Source organism: Gadus chalcogrammus, chromosome 14, assembly GCF_026213295.1.
Source record: "Gadus chalcogrammus isolate NIFS_2021 chromosome 14, NIFS_Gcha_1.0, whole genome shotgun sequence".
NCBI lineage: Eukaryota > Metazoa > Chordata > Actinopteri > Gadiformes > Gadidae > Gadus > Gadus chalcogrammus.
In genome coordinates this window covers 26,142,456-26,157,874 of record NC_079425.1, presented here as the reverse complement: position 1 = coordinate 26,157,874, position 15,419 = coordinate 26,142,456, and the positions used below count along the sequence as shown (strand labels likewise).

Here is a 15,419-nt window from a genome sequence, read left to right as displayed (position 1 = left end):
AATATCCGGCTGTGTTGTGATTCTCCTCAGGCCGCAGCAGGAGGTGCAGAAGATCTTCAAAGCGAAACACCCGATGGACACGGAGGTCACCAAAGCCAAGGTAGGTCACACACCACTGCCGCTCATCACTATGTCTCACCCATACGGGGTACAAATGATAACCTGAACAGGGCTGCCTGGTGCTCCGAGCTCAGCTTTATCAGTGCTGGTCAGCCGAGGCCGGCTGCTGTTCCCTCTGCCAGCATCTGACCTGGACGGTGTGGCTCAGTCACAGGATGGTGTAGTTCTCCTGAGTCACCAGGAGGTGTCGTTGTGTTACGTTGTCGTGTTTCAGATCATGGGGTTTGGCACCGCTCTGCTGGACGGCGTGGACCCAAACCCCACCAACTTCGTGGGGGCCGGCGTGATCCACACCAAGAACACCCAAGTGGGCTGTCTGCTCCGACTGGAGCCCAACACACAGGCCCAGGTACACACACTCACACAAACATACAGGTACACACACAGGCCCACACGCATTCACTGACCAACACAGGCCCAGGTAGACACACGCACACTCACTTGTATGCACTTAAAGGATTCGTCCACTTTTTGTGCTTCATCTTCATCGTTGAATGCATTTATTGAACGTCCCTTTGGACAAAAGCTTTTTAATTGAAGTCTGACTGATGTGGTTTGTCCCTCTCACGCTCTGTCCCTCTCTCACTGTCTCTCACTCTCTCCCATGCTGCAGATGTACCGTCTCACTCTGCGCACCAGCAGAGACACCGTGTCCCAGAGGCTCAGCGACCTGCTGTCTGAACAGTTTTAATCTCACCCCTTCACACACACACACACACACACACACACACACACACACACACACACACACACACACACACACACACACACACACACACACACACACACACACACCCCTCCCCCTCATGTTACACAATACTTTTTGTCTCTGCGTCTCACTTGGATTAGATTGGAACTGATGTACAGTGTAAATTCTTTTTTTTATATATTTTACTTATTATAAATGTATATGAAATGTTTATCTTTTTTGTTTCTTAACAAACCCCTCTACTAACTTCACTGCTTCTGTCTGTCATGGACTGTGATTGGTTGTTCTCGGCGTGTGCCTGGTGAGGCGATGACGTTACTACATCCCCCCTGGTGCCGTAGCGCTGACACTACTCTCAGGCTCCTCTCTTAACGTGGTTGAATAACGACTGTAAACTAAAGTCCTGTTTGCATACTTATCATCTCTCAAGACCTGTAATGTCCTCAGTGTCACTTTGCACGGCCGTGGTTTGACGTTGCTGATCAGTGAGAGAACGTGGTACTGAGAACCAGCATCAGGACTACAGTAGCCATCCCCCAAACCCCAACCCACACACCACTGCCTGGCCACATGGTGCCTTCAGAGATGGCTGTTTGTAGAGTGAATGCCAACTTTGTACGATTGTTGCCAAATATAGCTGATTGTCACTTTTAATGTGTGTTGTGTGTTTTACTTTGCTCACAAACACAATCCATACTTGGTCTCATTCTTAGTACTTGATGTCAATATTGCAAAATGTGTCGCAATGACTTATTTATCCATTAGGAGGTGCAATTTGCTTTATATTAGGTCTGTTATCTGGTGCCCTGAAACAAATGATGAAAAAGTATTGCACATTTCATTCTATAATAACATTTATTTTAGCTCAAATACTCACACAAAAGGCCTGTCCTTCCCAGTAAAGTGTCGGACAATCTACCCAGGAGAGAATAATGAAAAACGAGTCCGATGCAACGTTTAATTGAAGCAGTTTTAATAAATATGTGTAGTTCGAGGTTAGCATAATAGATAATTATATTGATATAAAGTGAATTTACATGGCTATACAGTGAACATATTATGGTCTCATGCTAAACAAGAAAACAGTTTTCAGACAGAAGAGGCGATGTGTGGGACAGCTAATCAAACATCAGCGCATAGTCCGTCAAACAGTAGATTCAACTCCAGACCTTCAGAGAGCTGGGGACATGAGTATATATGGAAAGATCATGGCTCAGCCCCAGCTCTCGGTGCTACAGATAGACTAACATCTAAGCACCAAGCTGTGGAGATATGAAGATAGCGATCATCCAGGATGAACCATCACACTGTCTTAGTCACATCTGCATTTTCAGCTGCAGCAGTTTACTGGTTCAACCCGCTGATGACATTAGTATTCCACAGAGAACCACACTGTACATCAGGCTGATCTACACCAACGTGAACCCAAGTTCAGGCCTATTCTGTCCTAAAGAAGAAACTCTTAAATTGCATACTGGATAAGTGATGGATTAATATGGTTAACATTAGAACGCCCCTAAGAGCTAAAGGCAGCTTTACTTTATCTAGTGTCATAAAGAAAATCAAGTTGAAATCCTCAAACCAGATGGTTTATTAAAAACTAGTATGGATAAAACCAAAAATAACTGTCATTTGACAACCAAACTTCCTTCCAACGAGTGCAATATTAATTGGTATGAAGTATAGACAAGTTTATTTCCAATCAAATGCTAAATATATTCACAGTAATACAAGAATAACAAAAGTCCCGCAAAATAAAGAAAACTAAGGCCTGCTAACACCGAAAAGAGTCCTGTCTCACACGGGACCCCATACAGTCCCACCCTGGACCTCCACAGGCCCCCCCACGCGCTTACCATGTGAGCTGCGTCGTTAGCCTCTACGTGTGTGTGCGTATGTGTGTGTGTGTGTGTGTGTGTGTCTGGGTGGGGGGCAGGTCTAGGTAGCAAAGCCTGACAGAACAGTGTCTCGTGGTTCCCCCAGACCGGGCCGCAACCCTCCCCCCGTCTCAGATCCCCCCCCGCGGTGTCCTGTTCAGAGTTCAGAGCGCCACTGCTCCAGTTGTGTGTCGGTCCGTCCCGCTCGCCCCCCCGCCCCGTCACAGCGTGGAGTAGAAGAGGATGTAGGCGGCGGAGGACTTGACGTGGGAGGTTGAGATCTCCGACACCTCGTGGTCGTCGAACTTGTACCAGCGCTGCTTTAGGGCGTTCTTACAGTAGGCGGTGTAGTGGCCCCCGTCCAGACCCCCGTAGTGGTTCTGGGGTAGGGAGAGAGAGGGGTGATGAGGAACTAGACCCCTTTGGTCTACACCTGCTTTTAAACAGTATAATGGTCCGGCGACCCTCTGGTTTACATTATACTGACCAGATAAAACACAGTTTTATCTATAAATGTATTTTATTCATTAATTGTGGTGTTCCGCAAGAGTCAGCTATCGGTCCCTTGCGCTTTGCATTCTACAGCGAGGTGACCGGTGGTTCAGAGATCATCTTGATTGAATCAGACGCTGAACGTTTCTAACATGTTGGAGCACAGTGAAGGGTTCTACTCACAGACACCCCGTAGAGGCAGTACTTCTTAAGGTTCTGTCGGGGGGCGATGACGTATTGTGATAGGTCCAGGCCCTCCAGGGGGAAGTCCACGGTCGTTTGGAGCTTCTGCTTCCAGCGGCCCTCGTAGGAGAATCTGAGCATGCAAGACACAAGGAAACAAAACTTAATCAGGAACAATGTTTGGTTCAAACAACCAAATGATTGTTCAATATGAAAAAATACTAAACATATCAGTAACTATGATTACAACCCAACGCAGGAAGTTGGTAATGCATTAGTATCCATATAATATGTACTTTACAGTCGTGAATTCCGGTAATCTGTCTGTGTGCAGCAGTCAATACCTAATGGGAAGCATCTTTCCGTAGTCATTCATTCCCATCCATTTAGAAAGCCCTGACTCTGTAATTGCAGTCAGCGGTCTGTCTGTGGTCGTCTGGTCTGACTGGGACTCCTACGGACTTTAAAGGAACCCAACGAGAGAGGTCTGACATACCGTTTGAGATGCACCAGCACGATGGGCGGGACCTTCCAGATCTCCAGCTTCTTGGTGGAGTCCCGGTGGGCCTTGCAGTGTCGGCAGAACACCTTGTTGTTGTCCGTCAGTCGCTCCTCCTTGGAGAACAGCCGCAGGCAGTCCTGTTCCATCGCAGCAAACACAGAGGAAATACATTTAGAGTGGACTGCACTGACTCTAGATCGGTCTGCATGGTCTCTGTGACTGCATGTGTTCTTGTGTCAGTACTGCAGCCCGGACACAGGGTTTCAGTACTGCAGCCAGGAAACATACGTTCTGGGTGCCAGTAGTGCAGCCCAGACACAAACGGCCTGGGTGTCCGTAGTGCAGGCCGGACACACTTCGTCTCTGTGACCATATGTGTTCTGGTGTCAGTAGTTAGTTCTGGTTGTCAGTACTGCAGCCTTTACCTGCAGGGAGCACTTGCTGGTGGAGGCGAGCGGCAGCGACAAGTACATGAAGGTCTCGAAGGTGCGGGACTTGCGGTGGCAGGTGAGGCACTGCACGGTGGACTTGAACTGGCCCTGGAACAGCGCCACGATGATGGACTCGTTCAGCAGCTTGTGTTTGCTCCAGGCCAGGTCCGCAGCCTTCTGGTCGTCCAGGTGGTCGTTCTCCTCCTCCTTGTAGCGCTTCCTGTTGTCCGCCTGAAAGAGGGAAAACCACACGGGAATACCATCAACACAACGAAAACCACACAGGAATACCATCAACCCAAAGAAAATCATACAGGAATACCATCATTACAAAAAGAACCATACGGGAATACCATCAATACAACGAAAACCATCAACACAATGAAAACCATTTGGGAATACCATAAACACAACAACCTGGTGTCGTCCTGTGATTGGGATAACACTCCACCACCACCAGGCAGTCTTTTTCCTACACTGTTGTCTCTAAGGCGGTTGAGTTCTTCTTAGTCAGTTGCCTGCCCTGTTAAGGCCTTCATTGAGGCCGTCAGACATCAGAGCCTCTTAAAGACCTTCAGATCTCTCCCTTGTTGAGATCCTCTGATCCCTACCTTGTTTAGGTCTTTATGGAGGGCTTCAGACCCCTACCTTGTTGAGGTCTCTAAGACCTTTAGACCCCAACCTTGTTGGGGTCTCTAAGACCTTTAGACCCCAACCTTGTAGAGGTCTTCAGACCTCCAGAACCCTACCTTTTAGAGGTCTTCAGACCTCCAGAACCCTACCTTGTAGAGGTCTTCAGACCTCCAGAACCCTACCTTATTGAGGTCTTCGTGGAGGCCGTCCATGAGGAAAAGCAGCAGCTCCTGGGAGTCCTGCTGCTCGCAGCCGGAGAACTGGTCGTTGATCTTTCCGATGGTGATCTTGAAGTCGCGGGCGCTGATGATCTTGTAGAGGCCGGACCAGAGCGCCTTCATGATCACCCCGAACTCCTCCGCCACCTCCCCCTTGTGGCCCAGGATGTTTGCCCTGGGGAGCAGGAGAGAGGGGAGAACCTTACTACAGAGCTCTGGTTTTGACACCTCTGGGTCTGACACCTCCGCCCCAAACCAACGCCCCCTCCGCCCAACCATACGCTGCCCAACCCAATCGGATTCTGCATTAAGCAAATACCAGGAGGGCTTTCAGAGCAGCTTCTGGGCGGAGTCTTTAGGAGAACAACAGCACGGCTGAGAGGCTCCAGCCTCACCGCACCAGAGCCGGCTCAACAGGCTGTGATCCGGGGTGATGAACTCAAACAATAAATTCACCTCTCTCTCTATCCATCTATCTATAAGAGTCGTGATGAGATAAGAGTCGAGGGCCTCAGCCTGGCCTCCGGTACCTGTTGATGTCCTCCTGGTAGTAGTTCTATATATATATAGATCTATACCTGTTGATGTCTTCCTGGTAGTAGTTCTATATATCTAGATCAGGGATGGGCAACTTTCATGATAAAGAGGGCCACATTTTTCATCATAACCATCAGAGGGCCACATGACTGCACACTTCAACTAAACGTGAGCTGAGAGAAGCTACACAATTTTGAATTTGGTAGATATGATTTCCTGTATTGTGGTGCATTTTGGGGATGGCCACTACCTAAAAAATTACCAGAATCATAACCTATGTACGGTATGTTAAATGAACCAACATACATTCATTTCATGTTTTCCATGCTCAAACAGCCACATGAATGGTCAGTATTTTTATCAGTGCAAAGGGCTCACATACATCATCATTCAATGAAGTCAAAAAACTGAAAAACAGTGGCCCAACATTAAGTGCAACAACTCAATGAACTCAAACCCAACAAGCAGTTGTAGTAGTTGTAGTGGCGACTTAAGTGGATATCTTTAATGACCGATATCGCTTCTAAGCAAACTAGACGCATGGGTTTGCCTTCGAATTCTATGAATTCTTCTCATCTTTCTTGACCGAGTTTTCTATAACTCGATCAATTATTATTATTCTTTTCTTTTTTTTTTATTATTATGTGCGGGCCTGACTGAGTGAGGATGCGGGCCGCACTGAGTGAGGATGCGGCCCGCGGGCCGCCAGTTGCCCATCCCTGATCTAGATCTATACTTGTTGATATCCTTCTTGTAGTAGTTCTATATCTATATCTATATCTCAGTACCTGTTGATATCCTCCTGGAAGTAGTTCTATATATCTATATATTAGAGCTGTCAAGCGATTAAAATATTTAATCGTGATTAATCGCATTAATGTCATAGTTAACTCACGATTAATCGCGTTTAATCGCAAATTATTTTTCTATGCTAAATATCCCTTGATTTTTTTGTCCCAGAATTGTTCTCATTTTAATTATCTTATCAGCATGGTGAATTGCATCGGCTTGCCTTGTGCAAATGATTTTTTATTGATAACAACATTGGCATATACTGATCAAAACAGGACGATACAAAAAAAGTGCCTATAGTGCAATTAAACGACTGCTTTGAACAAATGTCATTTGAACATAGCAGTCAGGCTACTGCTTCTATGTTTTGAGCCAAAGAAAAAAAAAAAATATATATTTTTTTTTTTTTTTTTTTTAAATAAAACAATTGCGTTAATCGCGCGATAATTTTTTTAACGCCGTTAAAATTGGTTTGCGTTAACGGCGTTAATAACACGTTTAACTGACAGCTCTACTATATATCTATACCTGTCGATATCCTCCTGGTACTAGTTCTATATCTCTAGATCTATTCCTGTTGATGTCTTCCTGGTAGTATTTGTAAATCTCTAGATATGTACCTGTTGATATCCTCCTGGTAGTAGTTCTGGTTGAAGTACTCTGCCATGGCGGGGGTGTTGCACAGACACTGCATGATGGAGTTCATGTAGCAGGTGTTGCCCAGGTTACGCAGGCCGGTGAGGGAGGCTCCAACCCCCCCGAACACCGGGTTGAGGTTCCGGATCTTGGCGGCCGACGGCCGGGCGATCTCCACCTTGGGGTAGGCCTTAGTGGCCGGTCTGGAGGGGGGACAGACCGCGGTGAGGACCCACACTGTCTGTGTGTGTACTTGGTGTCTCTGTTGATGGTGGGCGTGATAGTGTGTGTGTGTGTGTTGACGGTGTGTGTGTGTACTTGGTGTCTCTGTTGAAGGTGGGCGTGGCGGCGGCGGCGGCGGCGTTGGCGGTGGTGGTGCTGCTCTTCTTCACCGCCTCGTCCCGGAGCTCCTGGCTGATGTCCGGCGACGAGTACGACCGCTTCAGCTTCGACTGCTCGTGCTCCGCCCCCCGGTCGGCGCCCGCGTCCGGCCCGGCGCCGCGGGAGGTCCGGGGCTTGGCGGTGGGCGGGGTGGGGGGCGGGGTCTGGGGCACGGTGACCTCGGGGGGATACAGGTGCACGCGGTTGGTGGGCGAGTGGTAGTAGCGATACGTCCCCGTCACCGTGTCCAGGAACTGAAACACACGGAGAACACCAGGAACCGTGAGCGGGAACGAGAGGAACCGCTCACACCAAGACCAGACGGGGTGGAGGGCGCAGGTTGAATTCTGGCTAAGAGCGTGTTGCTCGAGGGAAACGCGTCAGGCACCTTCATCCAGCCATTAGGAAGTCCCGGAATACTCCTGCCCATCTCCTCACTCCTGGCTCTGGTCAGGGGCTCTCTCTGTGGGACACACACACACACACACACACACACGTCTTTAGGGAGAACTACAATAGCACAGCGGTCTCATCTGGATGGGTCCATAACGGACGGACCTTGACCTCGCTGACGATGCGGTTTGCCGCGGGAGAGTCCAGGGACGCGCTCTTGCCGGGGGAGTCGGAGCCAAGCTCCCTCCCCCTCCTCCGCCTCACCCCTCCCAGCCCGTTCACCCTGTCCCCCCCCTCCTCCTCCTCTTCCTCCTCCTCCTCCTTGGCGGTCTGCCTCTCCAGCCTCTTCCTGTCCAGGTGAGACTCCTCCTCCCTCCTCGCCGCCCCGCCCTCCTCCCTGTCTTTGGAGCCGGGGTCCGCCTCCTGGGGGTCCTGGTCCCCTGGGACCCGGTCCTCGCTCTGGACCGGGGGCTTCCCCGAGCGGTCGGGCATCGAGGGGCCCCCGGGATCCGCGTCCGGACCGGGACGAGGGTCGCCCGACACACGCACGGAGGGCTTCTTGGTCCGGTCGATCTGAGGCCAGACACAGACACAGACACAGACACAGACACAGACACAGACACAGACACAGACACAGACACAGACACAGACACAGACACAGACACAGACACAGACACAGACACAGACACACAGACACACACACACACACACACACACACACACACACACACACACACACACACACACACACACACACACACACACACACACACACACACACACAGAATGTTTAAACAATGTTAGATACTCCAAACATGTCTATACACATTCAAATATCCCGATTCTACAGCGGTTTTGTATGTAGAGTATGCCTTGTGTGTGTATATATCTGTTGAGGGGATTTTGTGGTCTTCATCTCTCGTATAACTGAGCATTCGGGTCGCGATCAGATGGCGATGCCAATGAGAGGTTTCCTCCTGTCCAAACAGACGGACCTCTCCGTTGGCATGGTGATCCGACAGCCGTTTCCACACGGTGCTTTGAAGGGCGACTACGAGGGGTATGTGAACCCAGGGGTCAGATAAGAGGTCCGGTCACGATGGTCAGTAGCTCACGATGCCCCTGGGTGTGGAGGGGGTACTGAGAAGCATGTGGCCTGGTGTGAGGGGTGCTGGAGGCAGGCTCCCCAGAGTCCAGCAGGGACCTGGGGGGGGTCTGGGGAGGTCCGTATGCTGACCTGGGGGTAGGGCTGCAACAACGAATCGATAAAATCGATGCGTTGGCATCGAATTTGGTCATCGATTCGTTGAGTCGTGCGATTAATACGTCACTCGTAGGCGCGGCACTGTTTACAGCCAGCCGCCGACAGGTTGGTTCATGGTTCATGCACGCCCACAGCGAGCTTTAGTGTGAGCGACCACAGCTTGTATTTTGGTCATATCTTAACACTGGACTGTAGGCCTATATAAAAGTGTTGTACCTTCACTGTCTTCGGGTTAAAAAAACTCCTTCAACTCAGTATCCCTCTAGTCCAACCGAAAACTGTCAGCTGCGGCTGCTGCAGACGGTGTGCAGACGGGCTCGGAGTTCAAAGCAGCGGTAGCAATCACACAACCGGACGGTGTAGAAAGTCCCGTCAGTTAAAAATAGTAATCCAGTTTTTAAATCCATGTTAAAATCAGCGGGACATAGAGCTAGTTAGCTTAAAAAAGAGTCGCAAACAGTGTCAAATGTGATGTGTTCAGATCAGCTCAGTAATATGATTGATGTGTTCAAATGCAACACACAAAAAAAAGAATTTTGAGATTTTGGCGAAAACCTGTTTTCCCAGCAATATAAAATAGATAGTAAAGATGGAATTATGACCTGCTTAACGTCCTATTCTGAACTATGATCATCTTATCAGCAATTAAAGCAATAATACAAGTTATATTTCAAGGAGTCTCAAAAATGGTATCAATATCAAAAAAAATGTACGATCTCCTGTCATCTGAGAGAAATTAAGATGATTTAATTTATTTTTAACCGTTAGTATTTACCGGTTAAAGATCTTATCGGTTGAGCGGTTAACCATGGACATCCCTTGTACACTGTATATATAGAAATGTATATCAAACGTTGTATGTATTTTTTTGTGTTATCCCAGTTATGTTGTCTTATTTTTTTTTGTCATTAATAGTTGCGGGACGTTGGAGCAATAACCTGGTGTTTTTACACTTCAGTCTGCACTGTGAATTTGAAGGAATGTTCAGTTTTTGAATAAAGATGCGGCAATTACAAATGTTTATTTTTCTTATCCGATTAATCGATTAATGGAAAAAATAATCTAACGATTAATCGATTATTAAAATAATCGTTAGTTGCAGCCCTACCTGGGGGGTGGCCTTAGCGGCCGAGACCGGAGCGGGGCTGGGGGTGGTGGTGGTGGTGGTGGGGGCCGCTGGGGGTCCTGTCTTGGCCAGGTCCGGGGGGGCGCTCTGGGAGGAGCTGGCGGGGGCGTCGGTGGAGTCCGGCAGCCGGTCTGGGAGGACGTGGGTCTCAGGGACCGCCTGCACCGGGGGTCCGACCCCGTTGACCTGGGGCGGGGCCGGAGGGGCCTGGGGCTCGGGGGCCGGCGGGGGGTCCGGCTGGGCGGGGGCCGGGGGCTTCGGGTCCTCCAGGGAGGGGTAGCTGAAGTTCACTGTTCAGGATGAAACACATCTGCTGGTTCAACCGGTTAGGGTTAAACATCATCTTTATATCGCTATTGTTATGAGAGACTAGGTATCATCTGGGGGTTAGGACGTGGTAATATTGTGATATTTAATATGGTGATGGGGTACAGGTGTTGTCTGCATCTGGTTTTGTAGGATGCATTAAACTAAAGTCATTCGCTGACTTTATCCAAATGTTTCCATCAGTTGCCTTTACCCAGCGAGTCATTATATCCACATTACTGATCATCACTTAGCAAATATATTAATTGTGTCAATATTTTGTGAAAGCACCAATAGTTCTTTTCTAGATGATCAATATGGAGGTGTTTGGTCAGAGATACAGATATTAGATGTGGTCCCTGTGGCCTGGCCTTGGAGTCTCCGACAGACCCGCAATGTGGAGGACAGTCGGTGGGGCTGTGTTGGATGCTGTGGTAGGTTGGTGTGGGGATGGCTGCTGCTATGTTGTGCTGGTACCCACACTGAGGGAGCAGGCTGATGACGTCCTGTCTGGGGGGCCGTACTTTGGCCCAGGTGGTGTACATGGGGTAGAAGAGCAGCCAGTTCTCATAGCCCCCCTCCAGGACCAACGGCTCGCTGCGGATGGCGGTGATGCTGTCCCACTGGACACACACACACACACACACACACACACGTCAAGGAGTATCCAGGTGTATAAGTGTCGTACCCTAGTGCCCCCGTGGTGACGCTCATTAGCCGTACCTTGTAGAGGGCGTCCTTGAGGCTGCGTAGAGTGGTTCCCAGTTTGAGGTCCGGGACGGCGCTGAACCAGTCCAGCAGCACCAGGTAGTCTACAAAACCCCGCCGGCGCCATTGGTCCCGGGACGACTCCGGGAGCTTGGCCTCGATCTGGTGGACCGTGCTCCTGGATCACAGAGGACCGTCAGGAGGTGAAGTAGAGCTGTTCCGATCACATGTCTAGCTCATTATCTACACAGGCAGAGAACATCACCAACACTAAGGCGTTGTGCTGCGTTCGTTAACGGGCGGAGGTGGAAAGTCCGAATGGGAAATGCGTCATCTCCGACATGGAGGCTAACTACAGGAATACAAATGTCTCGTTATAATTATAGATTATAAATGTAAATGTATTAGTTCTGAAACAATCTGTTATCGACAGTAAGTGAACCGGCTATACATAGCTGTCATCATAAGAGAACCATTTAATAAGAACTAGTGCTGTTAGTAGTCACAATGCTGGATGCTGTAACGGTATATACTCGGTAGTGGCCGATACTAGGGCTGGGCAATTAATCGAATTTTGATCGCGATTTAGATTTTACAGTCAGAGACACAAAATTATCATGATCGAGTTTTTTGCTTTATAGAAAGAGCCGAACAGCTGGATACATATCTGTACATTATTTTCGAATGGAACATTTTCTTTTTGACCATTTTGTGTAATTTTTAAGGCGAAAAAAAAAAAAAAATCTAATCTTTTTGGGAGAGACATGCTGAAGAAATATTTGAATAATCATGATTTCAATATCGACCAAAATAATCGTGATTATGATTTATCCCCCATAATCGAGCAGCCCTAGCCGAAACTCAATCAAATCGTTATCTGTATCGGGAAGGAAGAAATGGTATGGGAACATCTCTCCATTAAAGTGCCAGGGATGGCCACCGATGGCGTGAGAGCGGCGTGTGTCCGGTAGTCTTACCCCGGGCTGACCGCCTCCTCAGGAACGCTGATCACCGTTTGGGCAGGGACCTGGATGCGGGACTCCTCAAAGTCCTGGTGGCTGCGGGCGTCCATGACGATGAGTGTGATGGCCTGGTCCTTCATCATGTGGAACAGCTTCTCCGCCGTGATGCCCCCTGGTGGCGTTCCGGGCACTAGGGGGGGGGGAACCAGGGCAACAAGCATCAATATAATATACTAGATTTAAAGTTAAGATATATCTTATAAAAAAAAAAAAATAAGGTTAAAGGGATTAATATAATAAATATATAAAGTTAAAGGGATTAATCTCATATAATAAATATATAAAGTTAGAGATGAATCTAATATAATAAATATATAGGTTAAAGAGATATCTAATATAATAAATATATAACGTTAGATTATATCGAATATAATAAATATATAAAGTTAAAGAGATAAATATAGAAAGTTAAAGAGATGTATCTAACGATCACACAATTTAAAATGGAGGAATAACATTTTTTGATTTGAAATAAAGATGATAAAATAGTATATATAATTCCAGAATAAGATCATTCTGATCGTTTTGGAATCCTTTTAAATGTGGCAGCAGTACCTTTAATCAGTGCACTCTTCAGTTCATTCTGCTCTCCTTTGACCTAAAACAGAGAAATTTAATCATTAACTTTGGTTCATCTAGTAGTACATTGCCCCTTCCAGGATTAGCCTTGTTTCTTCATGTGTCTTCATGATTCACACCTCGATTCATTAGAAAAACACTGAACTAACACTAAACTCTTGACCATTTCCAATCTATAACATACTCGAGCCATCGGTTTTCCAGATCACTCTGTTAAATTGTTGTATCATAGAAGTTAATCCCATCATTGATCGTGGGTCATCCCCGAGTCAGTAACATGATGATGAACACATTGTTCTGTACCAGCTGAATGAACAGAACGTTACCGAGCCAGTTAACTGAATAGAGTTGTATTCTGTGGGTCATATGGTCTTTAACATCGGTTGGTGGTGCGTTGGTCAGGTGAGGTAGGTATTGATGGTGAACTGTGTGTGAACACCTAACAACAGCTGTTCTCTGAACACTGTTGTTTCTAGCACAAACGTGGGCCAAAACAATCAGCCCTTCTCTGCACAGTCTGGGGTTTCTAAATACATTACAAACGATTTTATGAAGAATTTCAGAACGAGAGACGATGAAGAACGAGAGACACCTTTTTGGCGTTGGCTGAGGTGCCTTTGGGAGACAATCTGCTGACGTCCTTTACAGCCTTCTCTTCTTTCCTCGCCTGCAGCTCCTGTCTCTCCTTCTCCTCTAGCTTCTTACGAACCTCTGCCTCTTCATACCTGTTGGCAAAAAAAACGCAATGAACGCAATCCTTTCGGATCAGACCATGAGGTCGTCGATTTGGTTAGCCCACTAACCCTAACATTTTCTTATTGATTTATAATACATCTATCTCTATGCAATAACACACACACTGTGCCTTTAAATAGTTTACAAATGACCAAACCTGAGTTTGAGGCTTTCTGCTAGCTTCTCAGCCTCTTCTATGGCTTTTTTGAAGCTGGTTGGCCCCAGCAAGGACAGGAAGTACTCCTGGGAGGAATGAAGGTGGTTATTTTTTTGTTAGAAAGCATTTGGGTCACTGAGCCTAACCGACCTCTTCCCAGCATCAAACCAAAGCCCTCCTGATCGCTACTGATCATGTTCCACCAACCTGCTGCAGCTTGAAGTCTGGCCGTTTCTTGAGGAGGTCGTACACAGTGAGATACTTCATGTACAGGACGTAGGCCCTCTCCTCATCCCGGTCCAGACGCCCCTCCTCTGCGGCCTTAAAGATCTTACAGGCACTTTGAACGTAGCTGTGGTACAGTCAGGAAACACTTATTGTATGTTGTACGTCCTGGCACTTAAAAAATAGTACTTGGCATTGTGTAGCATCTTATCCTAGCTATCTCTGTTGTGTACGGGGAACGTGTAAACCTTACGATTGTTAGTGCTTGGAACTTGGTACTATGAACATCCTGGCTACTTTCTTCTGTCAAATGTTCTAATTGTAACTTGCTTTGGATAAAGGCGTCTGCTAAATGACCCAAATGTAAATGTCAACACTGGGACCAGTCCCATTAGAGAACGTTATTCAGTGGATTTCAACTCCAGTATTGTTCCTCTTAAAATATCCCAACATGGCCCGGACTAGAAGCTCTTAGCCGTGTTAATGTATTGTGCGTTTCTCTCTCTCTACATTTGTTTCCAGATTACCTTCTGGTGCCTGTCTTGTCAGGCTTGATCTCAGCCTTCTTGTTGAGTTCCCCCAGAGACGTAGAGAGGTACAACTGCTTCGCACCACTGGTGGACACTGCTGGCATCTTGATGGGTATGATTCACCGCTGTCCGAGCAAGCACACCGTGGATCACCTGCTATTCACATAGCTGTGAAACAGAGGGGGTCAAACGGTGAGTCAAATAACCAGAACCTCCTTTATACCCACAGAGCACATTGTAAACACAAAACCAGAGTGGACCCAGCGCGCAGGTACCGCGAGATGCGTCACACTTTCGCGTGGTGTGGACAGCCTGACGTCCTGACTGCTGGACTGTAGTCCAAATTAACCACCAATAGACTGAATAAAAGGGCCAAAAGTAAACTTTTGCCCTAGGATGAGCGTTAAAGGGGTCATCGTGTTATCATGACGTCGGACCCAGGACATGTCACCACATCCACCAGGGACCAGTGGCCCAGCGGGCCTACAGAGCGCCTCACTGGACCCAGACATCGCACCGGACGGTCAACGGACCACAGCGGGGATACAAAACGAGATCGACAGTAAACTACACTTAAGTTCGGTCATTTACCCTCCGATGACCCACAGTTGGCCTGGCGTTAGCTCACAGTGGGTTAGCTCTTGTTAGCTCCGCAGCCACAGCTCGCTCCCCACACGCTCAAACTTCACCGAATGTCATTTATTTATGTAGAGATAATAAAACTCACAGGGGGAATAAAGCAGAATGTGTTCAGAGTGAGCCCTACCTCTCCCCGGCTCGGTCAGGGCTTGTTGGGGACTTTTTTTTCTGACAGCTGCTTCCGGGTTCCGAGTCTTCCGGGAACCAATGATAAAACGCATCGG

At 47.8% G+C, this 15,419-nt stretch overlaps 2 protein-coding genes across 5 annotated transcripts in view; one reads left to right on the top strand and one right to left on the bottom strand.

The window, feature by feature from the left end:
* Nucleotides 1-2,913, top strand: part of LOC130403385 (AP-2 complex subunit alpha-2) — an 18,149-nt gene extending 15,236 nt beyond the window's left edge. Inside the window, exons 21-23 of one of the 2 annotated variants that reach the window (XM_056607712.1) lie at nucleotides 31-100; nucleotides 335-469; nucleotides 734-2,913. In XM_056607712.1, the coding sequence (XP_056463687.1) occupies nucleotides 31-100; nucleotides 335-469; nucleotides 734-811 (283 nt within the window). In that variant the 3' untranslated portion in view covers nucleotides 812-2,913. The remainder of the gene's footprint in view (nucleotides 1-30; nucleotides 101-334; nucleotides 470-733) is intronic. The other variant, XM_056607713.1, reaches the window with a different exon arrangement.
* On the bottom strand, nucleotides 1,482-15,419 carry usp8 (ubiquitin specific peptidase 8). 3 transcript variants are annotated; one of them, XM_056607710.1, is made up of 19 exons: nucleotides 15,284-15,387; nucleotides 14,554-14,724; nucleotides 14,009-14,153; nucleotides 13,802-13,887; nucleotides 13,502-13,634; nucleotides 12,886-12,928; nucleotides 12,286-12,460; nucleotides 11,324-11,486; nucleotides 11,082-11,223; nucleotides 10,277-10,584; nucleotides 8,070-8,477; nucleotides 7,900-7,974; nucleotides 7,449-7,765; nucleotides 7,115-7,333; nucleotides 5,130-5,340; nucleotides 4,309-4,545; nucleotides 3,878-4,020; nucleotides 3,382-3,514; nucleotides 1,482-3,086 (listed from the first exon to the last, which is right to left on the bottom strand). In XM_056607710.1, the coding sequence occupies exons 2-19, from the start codon at nucleotides 14,658-14,660 to the stop codon at nucleotides 2,928-2,930; spliced, it is 3,204 nt and encodes a 1,067-aa protein (XP_056463685.1). In that variant the 5' UTR covers nucleotides 14,661-14,724; nucleotides 15,284-15,387; the 3' UTR covers nucleotides 1,482-2,927. The 3 variants fall into 3 exon arrangements, with proteins under 3 accessions (XP_056463685.1, XP_056463686.1, XP_056463684.1); XM_056607711.1 differs by lacking the exon at nucleotides 15,284-15,387 and adding an exon at nucleotides 15,148-15,277; XM_056607709.1 differs by having other exon boundaries at nucleotides 1,483-3,086; nucleotides 15,323-15,419.

What these genes read in the sequence shown, in the direction of transcription:
- usp8 (XM_056607709.1), bottom strand. Translation starts at nt 14,660, where the DNA reads ATGCCAGCAGTGTCCACCAGTGGTGCGAAGCAGTTGTACCTCTCTACG. An exon ending in GAAGAGTGCACTGATTAAAG is followed by an intron (nt 12,461 to 12,885) that starts GTACTGCTGCCA and finishes CCCCCCCCCTAG; the next exon opens with TGCCCGGAACGCCACCAGGG. An exon ending in GTGCTGGTGCATCTCAAACG is followed by an intron (nt 3,515 to 3,877) that starts GTATGTCAGACC and finishes TTGCATGCTCAG; the next exon opens with ATTCTCCTACGAGGGCCGCT.